This window comes from Perca fluviatilis, chromosome 18, assembly GCF_010015445.1.
Source record: "Perca fluviatilis chromosome 18, GENO_Pfluv_1.0, whole genome shotgun sequence".
In the NCBI taxonomy this organism is placed as follows: Eukaryota; Metazoa; Chordata; class Actinopteri; order Perciformes; family Percidae; genus Perca; species Perca fluviatilis.
In genome coordinates this window covers 23,307,477-23,324,814 of record NC_053129.1, presented here as the reverse complement: position 1 = coordinate 23,324,814, position 17,338 = coordinate 23,307,477, and the positions used below count along the sequence as shown (strand labels likewise).

The 17,338-nt window shown below is 39.2% G+C and overlaps 1 protein-coding gene across 1 annotated transcript in view; it reads right to left on the bottom strand.

Annotated features, from left to right (window-relative positions):
* The window catches only part of kcnk3a (potassium channel, subfamily K, member 3a), a 40,634-nt gene extending 23,542 nt beyond the window's left edge, over positions 1 to 17,092 (bottom strand). Inside the window, exons 1-2 of the mRNA XM_039782616.1 lie at positions 16,894 to 17,092; positions 16,013 to 16,385 (exon numbers count right to left, since the gene is read on the bottom strand). Of these exons, the coding sequence (XP_039638550.1) occupies positions 16,013 to 16,295 (283 nt within the window). The 5' untranslated portion in view covers positions 16,296 to 16,385; positions 16,894 to 17,092. The remainder of the gene's footprint in view (positions 1 to 16,012; positions 16,386 to 16,893) is intronic.
* Between the last annotated feature and the right edge of the window lie 246 nt (positions 17,093 to 17,338).

Below are 17,338 nucleotides of genomic sequence, written 5' to 3'. Positions count from 1 at the left end.
TTTTTTTGAATGGATATTAAATGTGTACTCATAAGCTCGCACCCCAATGGCAGCCCTCAGGGGTAAACATGACTCACCTATCATGGTTATTGTTATTACCATTAGGCCTCAGTGTTTGACAGTCTACTTCACACAGGTTGGCTTGTTGAGAGATTAAGCAGATGCTGGAAACAAATTAGAAAAACAAATTCCCCTGGGAGACAGTATATATGCCAGGTGAGCTACAGTCGCTTGGTGCTGTCTAACCGAATCATTCCACTGCTCTGAGCCAGTCGGATTAGCATAACGTTAATACAAGACCTGGGTTAGCAAAGCATTCAACACCAGGAGAAGGCTGGAGCCGTCAGGAGCCAGTGAGTTGTGAGAAAATCACTTCAGGTTGTTATGATAAGGACGGCAATGAAAGCGCTCCTTTTGTCCGTGAACCATAGAATATTAGTATTAGCTTCTCACCTCTCACCTCAGTGTTTAGACACTTTCCACGCTGATGAGTAGCCAACCATGCTTGATGTGGAAAGATTTGGTTTTTTGGCACATGTATGTACTGAGGCCGCTACTGAGGCTCCTCCACCATCCCTGGGTACTAGAAAGACAGCTCAGTGCTTTGGGCACATAATCAACACCCAGCCGGATGGTATAAGCCCCCCCCCCGCTGTCTGAGAGAAATGTGTGTGAGAGCTGCATTTTATGACAGTTCCTCAGGGAGAGTTTCTCTGCTGTGGTCGTGTGACTAGCTGTGTATCGGCTTTTAATAGTAGTGGAGGCTATAGTTGTGATTTTGGTTTTTGTTACCCCACAATGCAGATTCAACTGCTATTTTGATTAAATTTGTAATTTGATGCAGCTGACAATAATTTGTGTTTCATTTGTCAGGTGATTGTTTTTAAGATATTGGTTCTCACAAACTTGGCTTTGGTAAAACGAGCCTTTGTGCGTTTGTCGTGACTACATCAGTAGGGTGGCTCTATACAGTAGCTCTAATGCTTAACGAAAGGGGTAAAAAGAGTTCAAACACACAAGGACACACAGATACACACCACGCGCATACCAATGTACACATAATGAGCTTCTCGGTGCAAATTTCCCATCAGCATTCAGACATTTCTCGAAGAAATAAACGTAGACAATTTGCAGCACAGTGTGGACTATAACATTGTGTCTCTTAAGCATCATTAAGGGAAACCTCTAGATGCTTTGGCAGTGCCTTCTCCAACATTTCTGCATAATTTGCCAAACATAATACACGTCCTTTCAGTCAGTTCATATGAAATGACTTGGATTTTTTTTTGGTAAATGCTTTCATAGCCTATGAACTGCAGCATCATGGACAACAGAAATATTTAATAACAGAGACTAAATCTCTGGGGAGACAGAATATTGTTGAGTATCATAAGTGTAAGTTTGATTATTGACCTGTAGGCAGTGTTGCCATAGGGTTGGGTTATCGTTGCCCACATGCCCAATTAAAAAAAAAAATATATATATATATATATATATATATATATATATATATATATATATATATATATATATATATATATATATATATATATATATATTTTTTTTTTTTTTTTAATTCATTGCTAAGGCCACAAGGTCGAAATTAAATGATTTATTAAAAATAATTAACAATAACTTATAACAATAACTTATTTCAGCAGTAAATTCCTGTTAAACGACAAAAACAACCACTGGATGGGAAAAGGGTATTTTACAATAAATTTGAATTGGGCATGTGCATGCTCCCCTGTAAGAAAATGTTGTCTATTTTAACATTTAAATGCATCAATCTGGTGCACTTTGAAAATATATTCAGAGGTTAGACTTGATTATTCTTATTTATGGATGGAAATATTTGTGCTGTAGCCTGAACTATTTTGCACTTCAGAATTATAACCATGCACACACAGTTGGAATAGTTTTTTCTTAATATTTTTGCATTAATATCACTAGGAAGCATACCAGTAGAAATATATATTCTTGTAATTGGGATTGTCTGGAATCTGGCAATATAATAACCATTCTGGTTGAGGTGGTTGTGCCAGACTCACGCCTTTAGCTGAGTCTCTGTCAGAGGGAGAGCAGGAGATGGTTGTGAAGAAGTTGGTAATTTCACAGCGCAGATTAACACTTTTGCATGCACTATATCCGTGTCACAGTCTCATTAGGGGCTGAGCCCCCTAAAGGTCTGATCCTAGAATCGCCCCTGCTGCTACTTCATACTTGTACTCCACTACACCTCAGAGGGAAATGTTGTAATGTTTACTGTACTACATTTATCTGACAGCTTTTGCTTTATTGCTTCACGCTGGGCTTGTTTATGCAACAGCTCATTGAGTATTGGATACAATTAAAACTATTGAGGAAATATTTTCCTTTGACATTGTTCCAGTATTAAACAAGATCGCTGCAGTCGGCAATGGTGAAACAAGCTACAATGTAAGTTAATAGAACAATTGTCCACCTTGTATTTACGTTCATAAAAGTGCTCTTTTTGCCGCTGACAGACTCAGATTAATATTCTAAGTGTCTGACAACATCATGGAAAGGATTTTCTAAGGAGGTCGACCTTTCTGTTAAAGAGTAAGATCCTTTTTTTAAACATAAAAACATCCACGAAATTGTATTCGCTAAACCCACCAGACTCCATGTAAATAAACAGTAATTTTAGCATCATAAAATGGGCATTCTAAAACATCTCTGAGCTCTGAGCAGTGCTTGCTCTGGCTGTCTTGAGCCTGCGCGTGTAGGGTGCATGACTATACGTTTGGTCAATGTTTTCTTTCTTTCATTCCAATTTCGGGTCTGTCAGTCACAGTGAAAACCGGGGACATTTCTGGGGACAGCTCCTACGCTAGGGGTATCTCAATCAAAACAATGGATGGTAAACATGGACTTTTGATACGTTGTGAAGTGTGGAATTATGGGAGTCGTTGGGAGTAATTGGGAGTTTTCATTGTTAAACACTAATGTTTATTTATGTCATCGTTATAAAATAGCTGCAATTTCCCCAGCATAATTACGTTTTTCTTGATTTGTACGGTTAGCTGACAAGCAAGCAAGCTAACATTAGCCAGCAGCAAAAACCACCATATCACAATATATTTCAAATGTCAATGTCAACTTTTAGATGTTTTCAACACCGGGGCAAAAGGAGTTTGTTGTAACATTACTCAACAACGCAGAGAGACGGGTGCATGAGGGGATGGCAAGCGGAATCTCTGGGGCGGCGAGGACTTCCGATGGCCGTTGTTGTGCAGAAACTCTCCCCTTCACTTTTTTGTAATTTTAACTTGTCTATTTGGTGCCTAACCCACCTTTTGTCGGGTAAATGTAACTGTAAAGACAGCTAAATGGGAAGGGGGGAGAATTTTGGCAGGGAGGAGATCCTTGGCACGAACACCGGTAACGTGAATGGAGACGCAATGTTACAGATGGCCGCTGTTCTGACTCAGGTGCCTGGGGTCTGATACATGGTCTGATATGGTCTGTTTCCCGACGGTTTAACTGCCGTTAAGAGTCGTTAGCACCCAGCGCTGGAGTTTGGATTGCTGTAATGACAGTGGCTGGCTGCTAGCTAGCTGGGGTCTCACTGTGGATGTATCCCCGGGGCTGTTGTCAGCTCTCATCCCGACTGAAGTCTCTTAACTTATTCATGGGTTAGCCCAGTGCTGTTAACTGTAGTCAAAACAATCAAACTAAAAATAACTTTATGAGCGTGTTTAACGATGTTGTAACCTTATGTTACCCACCAAGCATTAGCATTAGCTACTTGTCAACCAGCACATTGTAGTAACGTTAAGCTGGATCAATATTGAAATGTATCAATAAATGAGGTCTCTGCTGTATTACTGTGTTGCAAAGTGGCATGTAATTAATGACAAAATAATGCCGTGTGGCAGGGGAAAAAACAGTATAACAGTTACTGAGTAACTCTTTGTGACATTGTATGATTTACAATTACTCTAACGTAAACTAAAACTAAATAAAAGTTAACATGCTAAGTGAAGTGCCTAAATTCAACAAAACAAGGCCCTGTCAAATAAACCAATAACTATATATTATATATATATATTATATTTATTATATATATATATATATATATATATATATATATATATATATATATATATATATATATATATATATAAATAAATAAATAAATATATATATAATCAAGCAGTTATAATTACTTTTAAATATAATGGGATGTATCAGATGTATCGGTTTTGACTGCAGTATTGAGTCCAGATGTTGGGGGAGTAGATTAATGAAGAAAAACAGCCACTCTCAGAGACAAAGGAATGTAGCCAAATCCTGAGGGGGTTGCCATATCCTGTTCAGGTCAGACATCTCCTGACTGGGTGAGAGGTTACAGGGGAACTATATGTTTATAGGCACGCTCTTCCTTCAGAGGGTCGCTGAAGAAGCCATTGGACCAGGATTACGCTGGAGCAAAGGGCCAATGGATCCTGGCCCCAACCAACCAATGGGAGGAGACGACACCCTAGACTAGAATAGAATATTAACTAACTGTCTGGACTAGGAGATCGGGGCCATTTTGCAGAGCTTTCAGAGTGAAGACGTTATGGCCCCCATTGATGTGTATCTTGTAATTATTTTGCTTTATTACTTATAAATAAATAGAGATCAAATGAGAGAAGCTGTTGGGGCTTTTGCGACTTCCTCTCAATTAAAGAACGCGACAATTTTGTACCTTTAAAATAAATATTCTTATGTCATTCATGTCGGATGGAAATTTTAAAGGCAGGGTTGGTAATGTAAAAAAAAAAAAAAAAAAAAGGTAGCAAGATTTAACAAGGGATAGAGTAGGCACAGCGGGGCAAAGAGGCATTCCATTGGTTCTTTCCAAGCAGACTGCGAGGCAGTGATTGGTGGGCGTTTTTACAGTATTACAGCAGTAATTTTTCGCTCCTTTTTCAGAGCCCATAAGTTATTTATTGCTGTTGGGGTGTAAAGACCATTTCAAACAATATATAAAAAAGTGTATATTGTAAATAGTTACAAACCCTTCCTTCAGTTGGTCCGACCCAGTAAGATTGCTGTCACGTCTTTTACATAAACGTGACCATGGTGATTATTCAGACATAGAACATTTTAAATTTCCATCAAATTAACATAAAAGGGGGGATATCTGAAGGGGCTCAATTATAGGAGAGGAGCTGCCAATAAATAGAATGAAGTCTACCTTTCATTGGCGAAAACTGCCCCAAAAAGAAGCCCAAATTATCACAAGCTGCCAAATAAAATAAAAGATATCTTGTTTGGGTGGAAAACCTTCCAATCTGGCAACACTGACCATAGAGAAGGTTAATATAATCCCAAACTTTTCCTGTAAAGCCTCTCTCTCTGCAGCGTACTAAAAGCAAAGAGCCACAATATCCACAGCCTTGTTTCCAGCATTGTTCCTGGAATCACATCCCAGCTGAACTGTCTGCACACAGAACAAGTTTTCAATACCTTTCCTTTTCAGGTCAAGAGAGGAGAAACCCAGTGACACAGCCGTGCTCAAGAGACAGACCTTATGACACTTTCATAGCTAATCCGTGTACTCTACACAACACATATCTCATTTTCCTTTGTGTCTTAGTCAGTCAACGCTTGGTATACTGATAACCTTTGTTATGGTATACTGATGATCTTTGTTACTGATTACAGAAAAAAAGGTTTGGATTGAGCTCATTGTTTTTCAAATGATATGCACACAAATATAAACCATGGAAATACTTAAATACTCTTCCAGCATGTAATATTCAATATTAAAGAATCAGTCTGATGAAAAGACCATAACAAAAATTAAATTGATCCTCCTAAGAAGTGTTGTCTGTGTGTATCTTCTTCTGTGCCATATAGCTTCTCTGTTGTCCAAACAATATAAAAACACATATTCCTATAAACATGGGCACTGTATTTTATTTGGAGTTAATCTGATATACACCCTCCTGCTGCTCTAAATAACAACTAGAGCACCACATGTGTTAATCCGCTGCAGAATATAGACCCCAAACAAAAGCCCTATTTACTCCAGTTTTAATCATTTTTGAATAAACCACAATGCCCAGCTCTTTCTTTAACAATATTTGTGACTCATTTTTTAAAGATTTATATCTTCACCAAGAACCAAATGTGCTTGCAGTTGAGTACAACAGACAAGTTAGAGAAGTCAGAAAAACTAACACGTAGTTGGTTTTGCCCTTTTCATTGGGTTCGTTGACAACAAGAAAAATATAGAATCCTAATTAATTAATGTTGTAATTCTACAAGTTTTGTCACAGTGTTAATGTAGTTGTAACACATTTAGTGCCTGGAGTGCTGGGACACATCTCAGTTAATCTCAAATTTCCAACAGGAAGATTAGGACATTAATTGAACGGCTGTGTCCAGTCCTTACTAAAAGCCGCATAATTCAATATTCCAGGACATGAGATTAGAAGCATTCTTCTATTCAGAGAAAAACAAAGAAGAGAGTTATCATTTCTGATCAAATAAACCTCACAGGAGTCAGGTTGCCACAGTATATCAGAGACTTTACACGTTGCTGTGTGGTATATTTAGACTCTGGAAGAGAATCAGTAGGGAACTTGAAGTGAACAAGATTCAGATGTCACTACTGTGTACTATTGTATTTGGTTAAACTCCAGTCAGCCCCCGCTGGATTGTGAAGTCTAATAAATACAAAGTCATGTTTTGTTTAGTGAGTCAGGCAACTCAACTTTCCATTGAGGCAGTGGAGCATAAAGCAGACGTACAATAGGTAAACATTCGCTGGTCATGTGAACGGAGCAGCAGCAGCAATGAGAGTCACTTCTGTCAACTTTCTCAGACGTTAGTCCTTCAGATCCAGAACAGCAACAAGCTCTCTCAGCCAATAATAGCTGAGGAGGTTTCTCCCTGTACAGTCACTTTGTACACACAGCTCAGTGAAATCGGAGCCTTTGATGCTAAAATCTAAGAATTACTGTTAAGGGCTTTTGAATGTTGCAAGTACTGGAAATAACATGCAAAATCCATTAAACCCTAAAAATTAAAATCCTGTGACAGGGATTTGTTTGCTTGGAGTCTAATTATTTGTAAAACTGTTGACTTATGGAGGTGTCTGCGTTTTATTTTCCCTGGTGGCACTGTAATATTTACCCTATTCACCAACTTCAGTACAATAATTACAATTACGAAAACAAAGATCCCATTAAAATCCACTTTACTGGAGCGCTGCAGTCTCATTTAAAGTTTGTTGCCCATTCAGGTCCACTTAGTAAACTCAGAAACTTTGGTGAACTTCTAACAAACAGATCAACAAAGTTACCATTATAAGAAGAGAAGAGCTTCACAGAATCAGTTTTTTATCAAATGCATTAGCCAAGAATTTCCTTTATTTCCTTTTAATATACTCTCCACAACATCATGTTACAGCAAGAGCTTTTATTCTATTGAGACCTCCTTGTTTGTCCCTATGTATACGCAAATCATTTCTAGAGCATCTTTCAAAACCAAAAAGTTACAATGTACCTCATAGGTAAATGCCAACAATGCCAATAAATACAACAGGAATTTCAAGGAATGGTCAAACACTTTGTCGAACCATTGCAGTAAGGAGGTGTACAAATGACAGCCTATACAGGTGGGTATCTGAAAAGCTTTTTGTCCAAGAAATGTCTGATTTTAGGGGTCAACAAAAAGAACTACACCCTGTTTCTGAGATTTTGGCCAGTTGGTAATCTTAACCAATAGGCCTATATGATGAAGGGACAAATTCATATCTGTGCCACTACTACTTATAGTTGCTAAGCTAACACTTCAGCATGTACAGCATGTGTTTTACGTATCACAGACTTTGGTTATGAGAGCAAACCAACAGTCCTCATCATAAATCTGTCAGAAATCAATAGTACAACATTTACCACATCAAAACATTGATTATTATGTTTTCGCTGTTTCAACAGTCAGCTCTAAACCGTCCAATCTTTGAACTGCTACAACTATAACATTGTATTTTGGTGTCAAAGGCCAAACAAAAAGTGAGTAGTCATAACAGAGTAATCACAAGACTTCTCTTCTTCACACGTAAAGCTGTCTTTGTTTTCATGTAACTTTAAGACATTGCACTGAAATTATTTAGACATTATCCGTCAAAGCCGCATGTGAGTCTGATTGCGAGTTCGATTGTATGTCCGATTCAGTCGAATCGAACAACAAATTATATTAACCCCACCAGCTCCCCAGTACAAACCAGTAATACCAGTAATCACTGATTGCAACAAATGTGCAAAATTCACAGTGAGCGAGTGGCTGTGCTGATGATGTTTCATGCAGCTCGCCAAAAACCGTAAGAAAACAAACAATCAAGGGTGAATAAGGAGGGCAATTTACATTGAAGACTGCAATGAAAGTGTCTAACTGGAGAGACAACAAGATTCTGTAACTTCTGTGGGTAAAGACAGTCGCCGAAATTATCAGACAAATTCAAGGAACGGCAAGAGACTTGATTGTTTATGACCATATTATGAACAGCTTGGTGACAGTGTAATCTGCGTCATGTCCTTCCTGTGGCACACTCTGTCCAGGCGCCACCCCTTGTCTAAATCAGACGGAGATTTCCAGTAAGTGAGAATGCGTCTGACACGGACAATCTCCTGTTGTGTGCTACATGTGTGAAAGAGAAACTCCGGAATATGTTGGGACCTGATTCCTCGGACATATTTCGGAGTTCATATGTGAAAACGGCTTTAGTGACACAGCCATTGCATTAAGGGGGGGCGAATCAAACAAAGAGTCAATCAAACAGTCATCCTTTCAGCTCTTCAAGTTGACAGCCCTGACTCAGTGCTCTTGCTAACATGCACCTATATGTCATGCACATTTTGTCCTGTGACCTTTGGGACCTTGAAACCTGTTTAAAGTGTGTTGAGTAATTTCAGAAATTACCACACAGCAGTCTCTTTTGTTTTGTTTTGTTTTTTTTAATTTTGCAAACAGCTCTATTTTTATGTCACCTTACATCTCAATGTGTCTGCATGATGAGTGAGGAGGGCAACACCTGACTCCCAAATCACGTAAACACAGCAGCAGCTATACAGCAGGGCCAGGATCAATCTCCCCATTCAATTACACTGTAAACTGAAACGGCTCTGGTTAATTATGAACCATTGATTCTCAGTTGATTCATAGACTGCATGAAGCATTTTCACGCTGTGATTTTTCACCTTTTTTTTATCAATTTGAAGTACTGAGTTTTTAAGTTGTGCCTGTGAGAGCGCTGCTGATATTAAAGTTACATGAAAGAAAAAAAAAAAAAATCCTCTACAGTATTTCTTGGCTCGTTCAAATCAACATAACCTCAGTGCGTAGACAAGCTCTGGTCTTCATCATGGAGCACCACAACAAACTGCACAGGGAACATAAGAACACAAGAGAAGAGTCTGAAGTTGTGTTAGCGGCTCTGTGTGGCTACATTTACTCACAGCGGTGCTTTGAGCTAAATGGTAATGCTAGCATGGCAACATGCTGATGTTTAGCAGATATAATGGTGAGCAAGTTTGCCATCTCTGTCATTTGCCATACTATTACAAAACTGAAAATGCAGTTGATAAGATGAATGTCATTAGTGTCACAGGTTTTTGATCATAAACGAAAGTTTGACACACTGAACTTTTGACCTGATGATGGCGCTGGATAAAAAAAAAAAAACTTTAAAGTATTACCAAAGTTATTAAAATTCATCCTGTAGTGGACCTGGATGTCTGTACCGAATTTCATGGATAGCCGTCTAGCTGTGAAAATGTGAACCTACATGTGGTTCTACAGGAAAAGTGAGGATCACCAAAGTCAGGAGGATTCATTGTGCTGGACCCATGAATATATGTACAAGATTTTGTTCCAATCTATCCAGTTTATAGACAAATAAAAAAAGTCTAAGAAAGCTCTTCATTCTGTCTGATGTGATTATACTTGATGAAAGCCCACAGTGCACAGTAACGGAAGCACGTTTAAGCTATATGTTAAAATAAAATCTTTTGATGATGCCAAACCAAAAAGCACTTTCACCCCATACCTTCATACAGAGCCATAGAAGCTGCCATCGTCTTAATGAAACTTAAGGCTCAGACACACAGAGCAGACGGGCAACCGTCGGCAGAAAAGGCAGTTGGGCTGATCAATCTCCCCAAATTGGTCAAAAAAGTGCCTCAGAACACACCAAAGCGACGAGCCATAATACATCTCCATAACAGCAAGCGGCGCTAATCTGTATTGTCGCCCAAAAATGAAAACCGGCAGCTGATTGGACGAATGAGTCATGTTTCTCCGGAAATTCAAAGACAGACTGTCATGGCGGCTTGTTCAGAATACAATCTCATATTTTACTAAAATAGCTCACCGAAACGTTTCTGAAAACATTTTAAGCGAGAAATAAGCCGTGCAGTTGCTGAATCTGTCTTCATTTCAGATCAACAAAGGTCAGTTTAAAAGATTTTCGTCAGATTTTGAGAGACTCTAGTCACGCTCGTTCCGCTCCACATTTCCAGGTTAGCACTCTACCAATCAGATGGGTCACTTGAGTCCGACTGCCGGCAGTGTCCACCCCGCCGATTATACATGTCAAATCGGCCAAAATGAAGGCCGACGGCCCCTCGGACGGACGACAGCACGGAACACACCGAACAGAAATGATCACGGCATCACTACCCCCCTAAATATACCAGGTCACTATGAGGTCTAAACGCCAAAGACTCTTCTCAAATTCTTTTTTATCATGCACGTGAATATAAATTGATTGTTCACTAAAAATGAAATATCTCCTGATTAAACTGATCCCAATATATCACCAGGTGCAATACAGCTGTACATTTATTGTATTGTCACCTTGAACAGACGCTCCACCAGCTCTCCTCTGAGAAGTGCTGAAGTATCCATTTCCCTCAGTCTGTCTAACGATGATAGGAGACCATGTGGAATAGCTGTTAGGGGTTATATTCTTTGTGCACCCAACCACTTACTGCACTAACCTCTTAAGCTGAATGAATAATAATGATAGTAATGCAAGTAATTACCATTAATAATTCAGGATGTGACCTCTAATTACGTAACAGCTGAAGATGAATTCATTTTGCCTACAGTGGTGGCAACGGGAAAATTATATTTTATTTATTGTGAGTCCACATATAGAAACATCACATGCACTGACCCACAGAGGATTTGCTGCTCTTTTTCAGCGACAGCCTGCTTCACATTCACATACTAATGTGCTTCCACACTTGGTAACCTCCCAGTACATCAACAACTGGGGCACTGCTGGTGACGGAGCAACTAAACCAGAGCTGGAAGGGCTTCAGCTCTCTGATCCAAGCCACGTGTAATGTGATGGAGGAGAGTTGCCTGCAACCCAATCAGCAAATTTCCCTCATAGAGTCCAAGGCTTAACCACTGGCTGGATGCTCTATGTTGGGATTACAGTGACTCGTACAGATTGAATGCCCTGAATGCATTTGTATTCACTTCCTCGTTTTACAATTATGGAGTCACAGACTTCAATCAAAACACTGAGCTCATGTCTAACCAATCTGCAAGAGGCACACGGCCAATTGATCTTTGAACAAAAACTATTTAACAAGAGGTGATTCACAATCATTAAAATCCATGAAAGATTCTTTTTTCTAACTACAACCATATGGTGACTTTAAAAGGGTCCTTTCTAAAAAACACTTTATTTATGAGCCTAGAGAAAGGTTAATGACTTCAGAGATTAGATATTAGACAAAACGTTATAGGTCGGAGTGTATTTTTTTGTAATATTCCTATTCCACAACTTCAAAGATTAGTTAGACGTCAAAGGGTCAGTCCACCCAAATTATAAAGAAACACATTGTCTCTTACTTCTGGTGAAAATAAATAGGTACATTTAATTTAAAAATTACTATTGTTTTAAAAAAAAGAAATCTACATTAACATGTCTTTCCACAAATGGTGTGCTCATTGGTCTGGATAATCCCCAGAAACTATTTTTGGTAAAAAGGGATTAGAAAGTCATTCCACTGAAAATTACCACAAACAAAATCCAATTTACCTCCATTGAATTGGGCAGAAATCGAAAGACAGATGTGTAAAAACCTCGATAAACAAAATGAAAACTTGGTTAGACACCACTGGAGATAACCAAGATTTTTTCTTTTAAAATTGGGGTGAAGCAACCCTTTAAGTTAACTATGTTAGTAAAAAACAAACAGAAATATCAGTACTAGACAATTTGTTTTCTGCAGCATCTGCACATGGCAACCATGGTACAGTTACGCTAAGTGAAAGATTGTGGTTCTACTGTAGTAAATAAAATGTATTGTCAAGGTATGGTACGGGTAAGTAAGGTAACTAGAGGTATGGCAAATGTATAGTTACGGTTACAAAAAAATCTGAACGTTAATCTCAGGTTTTTTTTATCCTAAGTCAGACGTGCTACACCTGCTATCCACCACCCTGCCTGCTACACCCTTACTTTCTGCCTCGCTACAAAAAGACCACACTATGTCTTGCATTGGCACTGAACGTTGTGAGCGTAACCATCCAATGTACAGTACTGTATATGCACTGCATCAGTTTCTGTAAAGACTCTCTTTGCAAGAAAGTAGTTCAAATAAACACTGTTTAGTCTGTTTCTGAAATAAGATGATGACATAGAGGATATGAGCCATGTCTTATTTGTTAAACAGTGTTTTCATTTTTTGCATTTGTCATATGTGGTATAGATGACCTTGAACTGCAGCCTGGGCGGTGAGTGCTGCGGTCACATACGCTGACATGACAATGACAAGATGTCATTCCCCTGGATGTGTGTGTTTGTATATACAATACATTTCTAAATAGTGGCCTTCGGACTGACTCATTGCCTCTTTTACTTTGTTTTTCATACTGGTAACATAAGGTTATGTTTTCACATCAACTAAAACACTCTGGTCCTTGGGGTTGTCCTGTGTTGGAGGACAGGAAATAAGATGTTCACGTCTATTCTGATACTTCGGTTGGTGACATAAATAGTTTTAGCCTCTCTTTTATCATACTTTTTTTTTTTTTTTTTTAACTCCGATTTAGCTTCAAATAAAAGCTTAGCAAAATAGATGTTTCACCCTCGTATTGTGGCTCAGCATTTGGACTTTACTGTAAGCCATGGCTGCATAATATTGCGTGTAATCTACATTGTTAATGTTGTGTGCCAGGAGGCCAGCGGAACAGCAAGGGTCTGGTGTTGTCATTAATACTTAATGGCAGGCTGAAAAGCCAATCACTGTGTTTGTAGCAGCCTCAGGGCTCACAATTACAGAATGAGGTTACAGACACCCGGGGTAGGGTTTGTGTGCAATTAGTCGCCTGCATCTGATAGGGTTGCAAGTCACAGGTCACTACTGACAACTGCCCGGTCACTAAACACATGGAGGAAGGCATAGATAGGAGGTGGTGATAAGGACAGATGAGAAGACGCCAAAACGAGACTGTCTGACTTTCATGAGAATTACAAAAATTCGATCTCCCTCTTACAAATGAAAAAGTTTAATTTCAAAACAATAAAATACATTTCTCAATTCAATACACTTAAGTGTTTTGCCAAAAACTTGTGCTCCTGTTACATTGTAGACCTCTTCAAAGCAACTGATTTAAGAGAAATGAAGGCAAATTTAATGCCTGTAATTATAACCTGTGGCCATAGTGGTCAATGTTAGCCAAAGGTTAAGACAAAACGTAAACAATGCATTTTTTCCTTTTTTTGGTTTAATTTTTCAATATTTAAAATGTCTGACTCAATTAAGCTTGGAGTTGTAGCTCGAAGAAGAGTGTTATACAAAGAGCTGAGTGAAGTTAAACTTAAACTCATTTCGAAGGCTGTGTAATAAAGTGAGTAAAGAACTGGGAGCCTTGTGGTGTTGCAGGGCCTTTTGGAGCAGGAATAATGAGTAAGAGCACAAGAGAAGAGGCAAATGGATGTCTCAAACCTTAAGTTTCCTGGAGCATCTTCTCTAAAAACATTTAGTTATGAGCAGCAGCATTTTATATTTGGAGAGAAGCTTGTCCTTAAAAGTCCTTCACTTGGCAGCTTCACATTTGACTTTGATGTAACCCCTTTTCAATGCTACAATTCAATGAAATGCTATAGTATAGTATAGTATAGTATAGTATAAAATGCTCTAATGACAAACTGTTTGTCTGGGTTCAGCTTGAAAAAAAGGTCCTCTCTACTCAGTCGGCGTGAAGCAATACACACAATGTCAACACTGCAGTAATGGGGCTTTAAGCTGCCACCAACACCTCATGCTGATGTGAAAACCTGTCAGTAATATTCAGTTCATGGTATTTTTAACCTTCTTTGCTGTGGCTATTATAATCATATTACAATTCTTTTGAAAGGAAGTTTAAGAAGATGTTACAAGACTTGATATAAGGACTATATTATTCAAATACAGCTGTGGGGATTTATTGTAGGCTTCACCTGTTGTACTTAATACTGAGTTTATAAATAATATGACATTTGATGGTATTTCCTCCATCTGTGGTATCATTATAGACTACAATATTGTTCCGATATATTATAACTATAAGCATGTTTTCTATGTCTTCAATATTTAATATTGAAGACCGAAAACATAGGCGGCTTAGTACTGATTAGCACTGCTGCCTCACAGCAAGTAGGCACTGCTGAGTAGCCTACTGGGTTTGATCCTTGTTGCTATATTTGACGTATTTGATTATTTCCATTCTACTCTACATCATTTAGTCTATATTGACAGCATTCCACTTCCGGGATTTTTCAGGTGCCGCTGGAAATTCCTCCGGATGTCGCTCATTTTAGGCTGGATGTCCTTTAGCTTCCACTTTGTGTTAGCATTCTAAACTCCGATGAATTTATGAGGACTATGGTTAACTGCTCCTCAGATCTCTGCAGGGTAAATCCAGACAGCTAGCTAGACTATCTGTCCAATCTGAGTTTTCTGTCGCACAACTAACACAGCTTTTGAACGTATACACATTACACCAAAACAAGTTCCTTCCCGAGGCTATTTTGCAGAGGCAACGTCATTGCGCCGCCCAAGAAGATTGTGCTTGGTTTAAAGAAATGCCAATAAACCAGAGCAGATTTTTCTCCAATTCTGAAATGTTGTGTGGACTAGCCAGACCCTCCTCCGCAGCGTGTGGAGGAAGGTCTGGCAATACGAGACTATACATCATTCTACTTTGCAGCTACTTCTACTCCACTTTATACATGTTGATACATGTATCTGGCAGCTATAATGGCTTGTTTCTCTGGAGATTCAGATCTTACACAAACAAAATTAGATGTTATAAAATGCAAAAGTGCAATGCAAAATTGTTATAGATTAAACTATGTATATAAAACTGCAAGTGGCCAAACTACAACAGTAAGAAGAAGCATTAAAACAACAAAATATACTACAGTATATAATCAACACTCACTGCTGCCATTTTTCTGCGTTATAAGTAGGCTACTTTTGTTTTAATATAATGCTTTTTCAATGCAGGACTTTTACGTGTTATTTTCTATCACAGTATTGCTACTTTAGTGAATATTTAAGGCTATCTATAATCTAATATAATCTAATATCTAGGCTATCTGAATGAAATTGCATGTTATTAATAATTGAAGCGGATTTGTGGTGTCCCACCTGTTGTAGGTAATACTGAGTTTTGAATACCCTCATTCTGTGGTTGACCTATTACTCAAATAATATAATGTTCATACAAGTATGTAACCTATTTTAAATGTTTGTGGTATCTACTACAATACTCCATTTATGGTTTAGAGTCTTGCAGTAAATCAGTGTCCTTCAAAACAGCATGCTTGGCTAGAAGCCTACAATGCATTTCATATGAGTTTACAGTCCTAGAGCTTGCCTCAAATTAAACATAAACCAACGTATAACCCAATATAACAACTTTTTTCCTCGCAGTAAAATGAAAGCCAAAGTTCCCAGACATGATTTCAGTGATGCTCTCTTACCAATGGTGGTGATCACAGTGATGGCGAAGTAAAACGAGCCGGCGAATTTCCACTGCATCCCGGCTTTGTGCGGCTTGAGCTCCAGCACCACATTCTCCAGCTCGTCAAAGTCCTCCGTGGACAGGTTAAAGGTCTTGAGCAGCTTCTCTTTCTTCTGTTGCAGCTCCCTCCTCTGGGTCGTCTCCTTCCGGGATTCCAGCACGTCGAAGATCGCGGCGCCGACAATCAGGTAAGTGAAGGTGCAGATAATGAGGGCGAGGGTCCTCACGTTTTGCCTCTTCATGGTGGCGTGGTGCTGGTGTTAGGGGGACGGGCAAAATGTCAGCGCGGGTCTGGAGGACGGGGAGCTCGGCTGGCTCATGGCTGTGCCGCTCTGACGGAGCAGAGAAGATCTCTGATTACTTTATGAGCCGAGGAGCTGTTCATTCAGCACCACGCCCCCCTCCCACTAGAGGAATCCTCCCCCTCCACCCATCCATACAACCCAACCACCCACCCATCCACCCACCCCTCTCTTCTTCCTCCTCTCTCCCATTTCCCTCCCATCTCAGAGAAAATATTGTGTCAATCCCAGTTTAACCCTCATTGCAAAAAAATACTGTGTGGACCAGTGGTGGTGGGATGTAACGAAGTAGCCTACTACTCAAGTAGGCTACTGTACAGTTTTTCACAGTTGTTTACACAGTGCTGATGTGATAGTAAATTCACAGTATAGTACTTTCTGATACTGTTTGGTTACAGTAAGCTAAAATTATTATTTTTTTCTTAAAATGACATGACATTACTGTAACATTGGACAACAATCACTTAGTAACCTAGGCCTACTGCAATGTAGGCCTACATATGGAGCAGTAGCATAGTGAAGATAGCAGGTAACTTACTGGTTCTCATTTCTGAATGTACGGATGAAAGATGCATCCTAGCGGCTCAGGTAGCTGAACTCTCTGCCCAGCCTCCCTTGTAGCACATGGTCAACCAATGTAGCCCTAGGGACAACTGTCCTTCCTCGTCCTTGTCCACCTTTTCCTCCTCTAACTCTCACTCCTTGACTTCTGGTTCATGCTTCACAATTGACCTCAATTTTCCTCCAAAACAGGAGGGCTCATCTGTTGTCTCTGATTTCTAAGTGAACAATTAAGCAACTAGTGTTTACACCTGTCAAAAGCAGGTGTTGCCAATTGGTACATATAGTTTGGCATTGTGATTGGCTCTGCTCTCCAAAGGAACACAAGAGATTTTGATTTTAAATGTGCCTAATGTAGAGAATGTATGTAGTGTTTTGCAAAAGAAAGAGAAATTGCGCTAGCAATTCTGCAGACTTGGTTT